The 8500-nt window shown below is 47.6% G+C and overlaps 4 protein-coding genes and 1 pseudogene across 5 annotated transcripts in view; all 5 read left to right on the top strand.

Annotated features, from left to right (window-relative positions):
• TEOVI_000498500:pseudogene overlaps positions 1–96 on the top strand; it is a 536-nt pseudogene extending 440 nt beyond the window's left edge. The window contains exon 5 of the mRNA in view: positions 1–96. This exon is cut by the window's left edge and continues 18 nt beyond it. Within this exon, the coding sequence occupies positions 1–96 (96 nt within the window).
• A 277-nt stretch (positions 97–373) lies between these two features.
• TEOVI_000498400 (uncharacterized protein) lies at positions 374–1357 on the top strand (the record flags this gene model as incomplete). Its single annotated transcript, XM_067222638.1, has 1 exon — positions 374–1357. One exon carries the CDS (start codon positions 374–376, stop codon positions 1355–1357), a length of 984 nt encoding a protein of 327 aa, XP_067078739.1.
• Positions 1358–2181: 824 nt separating this feature from the next.
• On the top strand, positions 2182–5043 carry TEOVI_000498300 (Cullin family/Cullin protein neddylation domain containing protein, putative; the record flags this gene model as incomplete). The annotated part of the gene is made up of 1 exon (XM_067222637.1): positions 2182–5043. One exon carries the CDS (start codon positions 2182–2184, stop codon positions 5041–5043), a length of 2862 nt encoding a protein of 953 aa, XP_067078738.1.
• A 271-nt stretch (positions 5044–5314) lies between these two features.
• On the top strand, positions 5315–6586 carry TEOVI_000498200 (uncharacterized protein; the record flags this gene model as incomplete). Its single annotated transcript, XM_067222636.1, has 1 exon — positions 5315–6586. The coding sequence occupies one exon, from the start codon at positions 5315–5317 to the stop codon at positions 6584–6586; it is 1272 nt and encodes a 423-aa protein (XP_067078737.1).
• A 428-nt stretch (positions 6587–7014) lies between these two features.
• On the top strand, positions 7015–8217 carry TEOVI_000498100 (Sphingosine N-acyltransferase, putative; the record flags this gene model as incomplete). Its single annotated transcript, XM_067222635.1, has 1 exon — positions 7015–8217. The coding sequence occupies one exon, from the start codon at positions 7015–7017 to the stop codon at positions 8215–8217; it is 1203 nt and encodes a 400-aa protein (XP_067078736.1).
• Positions 8218–8500: the final 283 nt, after the last annotated feature.

Genomic DNA, 8500 nt, shown 5'->3' with positions numbered 1-8500 from the left:
AAAAAAAAAAGTGACCTTCTAAATGTGCGCGGTTGTTCGCATTTGTCTGATTGTTCCATTACTCCTGTTAAAGGGGTGTTGTTGCGGCTCGGGTAGTAAGGGAAAGAGGGAAAATTAAAAAAAGGAAAGGGGTATTTGTGATTGTTTGTCGATATTTTGTAGACGCTTACGTGCGAACCACTTTCAACACCATCGTGCCATTAACTTGAAACAAACAAAAACAAGAAAAGAACGGAAAAGAGAATAGCCTGTATTCACCCTCATTTTTATTTCTTTCACTCTCATTATGTGAATCCATTTGTTCGCTTTATTTAAACGTCAAGGTTGCACACGGTACGGTGACGGGAAAGGCAGCCGTACATAGGGGTAGTAAATGCCGATTTCCATTCTTTACGTGATGCTAGCGCTGCTGGTGTTTGTGAACATATGCGTATTGATTGCGCTGGTAGTTGTGCTCGTGCGTCGCTCAGCGCATCGAATGCAGATTAGGGAAAGAGTGGCCAACGGTTTAGATGGCACAGCGGGCCAAACTGCAGTTGTGACGCTTGCACAACATTATCCTCCTTTAATTGTTGGTGATTACCGACATCAAGGTGAGGCGGTCATATTCAATGGCGGTAGTGGTGTTGGCGGCATTACGGACGGCAATGCAATCCCTAATGCCGCTGATGAACGTATGGCGCGACAGCAAATACACCCTCTCACGACAGATGATGTAAGCCTTCTTCACCAACTTGCTGTTGAGGGAATGGTTGTTTCACCTACTAACCAAATGACAAACAGCGCATTAACAGAAACCAGGCATTTCCCGTCGTGGGGGTTGAGCAACCGTATTGCTGTACCGCTTCCCGCCCTGTTATTAGCAGCAGATGAACCAAATGCCATACCTTTTTTAGAAGGTGAGCAACAGTGGGATGAGGAAGAAAGTAGCAGTCCTGCTGGATGGACAACCGGTACAGACCCACAACACGCCGGCGGCGCGCTCTCCAGTTGTTTTCCACCAACTGCGAGAGGCGGTTCACGCGATGAGAGTCACATAGTTTATGGCAGATCCTGTTATTTCGTTGGCCCTCATTGGGATGGGCCGCGTGGGGAGGTGCCTTTGGAATGTGTATTGAGAGACGGTTGTGCTGGATCCAGTAGCGAAAGCAGCAGTGACATAAGTAGTGTGGCCACGGAGCCCGCTCGTTGTATAGTTGCTAACAGGTGTGCCCCTCCAACGATGTTGTCTTCTTTTCCACTTTCACTCTATCCCTTCTCTTTTTCCTTTCCTTCCCATATGCACCTTTCCGTATCTTCATCCAATTCCCTCTTTGCATCAGATGAGGAAGAAGGAGAAGAATACGCGGCGGGGTAACTCGTTATCATGGAATCCCACGCGTCGTATAGAGCGTAGTGATGTGTGGAGCCAACGCTGGTGATCTACCAGTGTGTTCAAACCATAGAAGGTTGTTTACGAGATGGAGTGGTGGACTTCTCATCTTACATGATACTTTTGTTGGTATCATTGTTGTTGTTGTCATCATTTACTTACTTCGTTTTTATTCCGCCCGCTTGCCATTTTTAGAGTTTTACTTTTTTTATTTTTTAAGATCACCTTAGCGGTATTTAGATTGTTTTGCCAAGCATTCGAAACCCAAGTACACATCATGCACTTTTGCATGTGCTCACACTTGTGTATATAATACATTTATATATATTTATTTATTTAATATTTATTTACCTAATATGGTTTGCATTGTTATTAACATTAATATCGTTATTACTTTATTGCAGGTGAGGCACCACTGCAACTGATTGTTTGGTGTATCGGCTACTCGCTTGTGAAGGATAATACAAACTCTAAACAACTTTCCCCCTTTTGTCATTTTAATACCATAACATAAAAAAACAGCGATTGAGTTATCTTTGCCTTGTGCTAACATTGAGTAGTGGTCGTGCTTTTCCTCATTAATCACATCAGTGTCAGGGGGTCAGGGAAAAATAAGAAGGGAAAATACACACCAATCATTTTTCTGAAGCATTCAATAATAACAAGAAAGGTAGGGGGCTGTTGATCAAACCGGAACCGTTTCACTGGCTTCTACCCATCTCGTACATCTGTAAAACTAACTACAAATGATAGGTGAGGTGAAGTAGGGGGGACGAAAAGGAAAGAAAAGAAAGAAAAGGAAGGAGGGGATGAAAACGAGTCTCCCGCCTCCTCTTATTGCAGAGGAAACCTCCTCCGACGGACTCAGCTACGAAGAGAAGCTTCGGCAGGCATACGCCGCGGGGGAAACAAAACGACCGCAGTACCTCTCAGCCTCGCTTCGTGATCTCTTCGAAGTGACGCTCAACCGCGAGCTTCTGCTGTTCCGAAATGAAGAAACGGAAACACCCGTGACACGTCGTAAGAAGTGGTTGCAGTGGTACAACGAAATATACAACAGCCTTCGCTGCACGCACAATGTAAATGCTCTGCTGTTATACTGGGTGACAGGAATCGTTAGTTATGAACTCCGCGAGATGGAAAGGTGCCTGGCGGGAATACGTGAGCGTGAAAGGGAGAAATCAGGGGAACAACAACTGCCACCACAGGGACAGGGCGTTCCCGATGAAAACGTCACATTTGAGGGAGAAAAATCACTTGAGGCAATCCAACATGCAATGGAGCTTCGGAACGTCATCCGACGGCTTCCAGCCCTGGTGGCATTTTTCTTCGCATGGGACATGAATTTGGGAGATACTAGCAAGTTTGAGGAACTTCTTCACAAAGTAATTATCGACAACTTTAGCGAGGGGGCTGAACTGTTGCTTTTGGAACAGTTGCTGACGTGGACGCTTCGGTGGTGCCGCCAGCTACAGTGGGAAGGCACCAATTCAAGCGCCAAACTTCCGCCTCCACTGCGGCAGCAGTTGCAAACCGCCCTGGCAGATATTTGTCAACTCATCATGCTCTTCAGCTGCGATGCTCGCACGGCGGAGAGGCGTATCATCGTAACTGCACTCCGCAGCGTAGTTGAAGGATGTGAAATGTACTTCAATCGCCATGCGCTTTTGGCAATGTTGGAACGCAAGGCGAACAACGTTGAGACACGCCAAGTTTTTGTCCTGGAAAGGTGGCCACAGTATTGGCTCAGTGAGCTCACAATATTAGGTGATATCCCCAGCGTGGACAAGGAGTGGGTGAAGGCTATTATGTTAAACATGGCGTTATTATGGAACCCAGAAAGTCTCAGCGGTGAAGGCATGGCAAGTGGCGTGGAGGGCTCCCCAGTTGACGCTGACGATACGTACCTTTTTCATTTGCTCTTGCTGACACTTCAACCAATGTTTGACAACCTCTTTGGTGTTCCTGCTGTTGACAACAAAGAGTTTACACCGAGCACTGCTAACTCGCAGTCAGTAGAGGCTCTTTCAACTGAGCGTACCACTTCCGGCGAAAAAAAGGATCCGTTGAAACTCCTTTTGGAGGTTGCAGATGTTATGGCGTGTATTGGTTCACCACTGTGCCGTGATATTCATTATTGGGACTGTATAGGTGTGGGCCCCCTATTGACACAAAACGTTGCTAATGGGAACAAGGACATTGGTTCCTTTGTAATGGCAAGTGTGTGCAGAAGGCTGTTGCAGGAACAAATACCCCTTTCAGTGAACTCCTTCTTGTTGAGTAACGATGCGCCAAAAAAGCAACTTCAGCGTTTAATCACGTATTTGATCCGTACGGAGCGTGTGTTTGACTGCCTCTGCGGCATCCAAGCACTCAAAGCTTGCTTACTCGGTACGAGGACCAGCGATAACGACACTAAAGGCTGTTTCTACTACATTCTAGAGACAGCACTTGCTAATCATCAACACCAGCTGCGCGGTGCCAGCGCGCTTGTTGAAGAACTTCTTTACAATGTGTACGAGTATTTGCTCAGAGGCAACGAGACATCACCGGCAACAGGCAACGGTTCCCTGAGCGGCAATGAGGACCTCCGAGCGGCACTTCGAATTATACAGGGCCTCTCCGGTCGGACTCAATTGTTCAGTTTCTATAAGGAAAACCTCGCTATCCGATTACTGAGCATCCTTCATCCGAAACCTCACGATAACGCCGTGAGCACTGAGGAACTGCGTCACGAGAGGCTTCAGTTTGAGGGATCCATGTGCCGCTATCTGATGGAACTATTTCCCGGCGACCGTGAGGCGGTCCAGCATATGGTACAGATGTGCGAAGATGTTAAAACGGCCAATGAGATGTCGGAGGCTTTTAACCAACAGCAGATGCAGGATATTGGAAATGCAGCACTCTCCGTCAAACTCACCACAAGCATTCTTTCACCTCATGCTTGGCCCGTATATCCCAAACTGGAGCGCGTACCAAGGCCATTGAAGAACACCATGGACGGCTTCTCCGCGTTCTATCAGAACCGGCATTCAACGCGCCGTCTGATATGGATTCGAACCACATTTGAACGTGTAACCTTTGATATCGCATACCCCCGCGGGAAGAAGCTGGTAACGGGATCCTTGGAACACTACGAGATCTTCAACTGCCTTAGCGAGGCTGCGGGCGCGGGCGTTACGTGGGAAAATTTGGCCAAGGAGGTTGAATGGGAAACGGCGAAGTTGCAGCAAGAGCTCCGCAAGCCCATCTTTAACGGATTGCTGGTGCTTCCACAAGAGGAAGAAGCGAAGGTGGCCGAGAGAGCCGATACCGCTTCACAGCAAGCTCTCCGTCTCAACCCTGAATTCACTTCGTCACACACACATTTCAACCTCCTCCCCGAGCGTTCCCAACGGAAGCAGTTGACGACGTGCACCCGAACGAACGAAAAGGCTGCCAAAGGGTTACAAGAGACACGGATAGGGGCGATTCAGGCTGCGGTAATGCACCGGTTGAAAACAGTACAGCACGGCTCCTACAAGGATTTATTTCAGTTCACCCAAGAGTCACTTCGACATCATTTTCAACTAAGTGATGTTGAGTTCAAGGAGGTGTTGAGAAGATTAATTGATAAGGAGTATATTGTGCGTGACCAAGAAGACAGGGAGCAGTTTGTTTACAGAGCGTAAAAAGGGGTGCCGCCTGTTGTTGCTCGTATTTTGTTTGCCTCATGCCGACATGCCATTACCGCATTTGCGCTCTCACATTGGCAATTTCCCCCGCCTGCATTTATACCTAGCCGCTACTGTTTATTACTGCCTTTTCTCCAACCCCCTCCCTGCCTCATCGCTTTTCACATTTTTTTTTTTTGTAAGCGCAAAAAGAACACAAAGAAAACAGTAAAGACGCAGTGGTGCGCTGACAATTTTGGTCGCGTGACGAATAGATCTAGTTGAGAAGATGCAAGCATCGAGGTCAAAGGCAACGCGATCTCCACATAGAAATACCAGTGGGACGTTATCCGCTAGTGCTCCCGCCTCATCATTCTTAGAGACGATTACTAACCGGGTAGCTACAAAGTATGGTGTTTCCTTTTTCCTCATCAAACTCGGCGAGGAGAAGGCAGTACATGGCACAGAGCTGCAAGAAACTCTTATAGCGACAGGTAAGAGAGCTGTATCTGAGAAGAATCCTAACAAGGTTCAGGAGGTGGAAAAACTGCGTCAGAGCGCTGAAGCGTGGAGCAATAGCTGGATCCGTTCGCTAGATCCTCTGCGTTCTCAGTCAGAGCAACAGTTCCGAGTTCGTCCGCTCCTACCTGCGGCATTGTTACTTCTTTTAGCTGATATCGGACTTGTAAAAGCAAGTGAATCCCTTTGCTTGTTGGGCGTCCTCGAGCCTGCGGCAGCCGTAGAGCAACATTGTCGCCGCAGTGTCGGGACGTCGGCGACGAAAAAAACCACACTCCAACCAATCATTTCTTTATGCATCAATGCACTTGAGGGAATCGTCGACGTCACGGAGCGGCTGTCGCAACAAGCCAAAGCAATGTATCGTCACACGTCCAAAAAGAATGCAGCTAATCAAGGTATGGAAATGACATCGAGCGACAGCCAGGGCGCCGAAGATGACGAAAATTGGGCTGAAAAATGTTGGCCGCGGTTCTTTCTTTTGTCGCCATGTGTCCCGTATGCTTCATTGCGGGACGTGGTGAATCGTGTTGCCAGAGAGGAGGGGGTAAGTACTTTGGCTACAACGTGTGGGGCTGGTGAGGCGTGTGAGGTACTGCTGGTGTATGATTTTAGACACCTTACGTTTCCTGGCATTGGAGAGCACGTACCAGATCATAATCCTGAGATATGGGGGCGCGTTAAATACCAACAGAAGCAGCAAGAATGCAATAATGGAGTGGTAACGGATGGAGAAGTTGAAGTGGCGAACGGTAATGGCAGTTCAGAAGAATGTGATGAGCTATTTTTTATCGCCCACACGCTGGAAGATTACCTACGACTCGGGAGCTCCTTCTCGTGGGTATATGGATGGCAGCTTTGTTACGCCTCTCAGGGCCCACCACCACGCTCGCTTCCATGGCTGAAGTTATTTGCCCCTAGTGCACTTGCAGCAGTTGTTGCCTCCAACACGATAGTAAAAGGTAGTGAGCCCGCTAGAAACGTTGGAGCCAGTGCCCAAGTGTCGGATGCTGCTGTGAGGAAAACAGCAGCAAGATCGTAAAGAATTAGCGAATGAGGGATACCGCGACGAGTTACACCTAGTTGGGGTAGGAAAGCGCTGACGCGTTTGTATCACTGTGTTGCATCCAGTGGTTATACAACATTGTAGAAACAGGTCAACTACTAAAGTTCCTGTAGTAAACCCCTGGAAAGTGAAGTAAATTTCCCATCAAGTGCCATCACAACAGAGGAAAAAAAAAGTAGCGAAAGCCGTTTTCTGGGGACGGAGGCATATCCTTGCGACCGTTTTCATTTTCTGCGCCAGACACTTCTCCATTCCCTCCTGGTGTCGCCTGCCTTTGCACTAATCCCGATTTCTTTTCTTTATTTTTACCCCCTTTCCGTCGCAATTTCAGTCTAAGCAGGGTATTCTCAGGGAAGTTCAGTGCAACACAATTTACTCCAACAGTTGCCTTCCACTGTTGCCCCATGGCCCGGCAACCTTTGGGGGACATGTACGCAATGACGCCAGAACGAGCACGGGAGTATGGTTTCGTGTCCTACTACAACCACACCGGGAGTGAGGCATCAGACAAACTAGCGAACAACATCACACTAACAGGCGAAGAATGGGCGCAACTGCTGACCAGTCCCGTGCAGTTTATACTGCAGAGTGGCGGCTGGGGAGGTGCTGGTTTCGACGTGACGGTACTCCCACAATTATTGTTGTGTTTGCCGTGGACCCTCGCCTTTTTGATCTTTCGTATTTTTGCCCAAAGGCAGCTTTCGCGGTTCGGACTCTGGCTACAAGTCGTGGTGCCAAAGGATGGCAGTAAGGCAACTTTGAACAACGCACAGCGCCGAAAACTGAGGAAGTTCCAGAATCAGGTATGGCTAACCGTCTATTACATCATATCCGCTGTATTTGGATACGCTGTACAGTGCACAAAACCGTGGTTTGGTCTTCCCGTGAGCGAGTCGAACCGCATTGCCCTACTGACCCCGCATCCTTACAAGCCTGATGGGGGATTAATGTGCTATTACCAGTCAGGACTCGGTTTCTATTTCTCAGAAATGCTGGCGCTTCCGGTAGAAAATGACATCAGGCGTTCCGATTTTGTGGAGTACTTTGTCCATCATATTGTGACTTGTGCGCTCATTGTTTTCTCCCACTGCAGTTACGAGCATCGCTTCGGGGTGTACGTGCTTTTCATTCATGATGCGAGTGACATCATGCTGGCCGCCGGAAAAGTCATCAACTATGTTGTATCTGCAGAAGGTAAGCGCGCGCAGAGATTAAAAAACAATGGAGGTGGGGACAAACAAACAAAGGCGAAGCCCTCCCTTCTCTATAGAGTTATATTTAATGAAATCACAGTAAATGTATGTTTTGCTTTGTTTACCCTATTTTTCGTATTCTTCAGGTTGGTGTGCCTGCCCTATTTGGCTTTAGCGAATATCGTATACGGAGTGAAGATACGGATGTTCACGGGGAGTTACTGTCTCCTCATTATTCTTCTGCAAGGAGTCCTGCAAGGACTACATGTCTATTGGTTCACACTCATTATGAAAATTGCAATTAACTCATTGACAGGGAAACGAGTAGATGATATTCGCTCTGAAGATGACGACGATGGTGACGGTGTTGAGGGGCAGGCTGTACCAAAGAATTCAAAACCTCATAGGGAGTAGAATCAGTGAAAGGAAGCAGAGTGATATCCTACTTAACCCCCATAAATTTTGTGTTTGTTTGTTTATTTCCCTTCCGTCTTTTCAAAGACACGATAAGTCTTCGGAAGAGCGGAAGGAAGAGATATTTGGAGTGTTAATAAGAAAAAAATAATAATAATAAAAGGATTTGATGTGGTTCAAAGAGTAATAGATGAAAACACTGCCTAGCAGCCGCCGCGGATTACGTAACAAACCCTGCACCAATGCGAGCAACCCACAGTTACATGTGAGGTGATTCATATAT

Source organism: Trypanosoma equiperdum (assembly GCF_001457755.1).
Source record: "Trypanosoma equiperdum strain OVI genome assembly, contig: ctg_1667, whole genome shotgun sequence".
NCBI lineage: Eukaryota > Euglenozoa > Kinetoplastea > Trypanosomatida > Trypanosomatidae > Trypanosoma > Trypanosoma equiperdum.
This window is presented reverse-complemented; position numbering and strand designations above follow the sequence as displayed.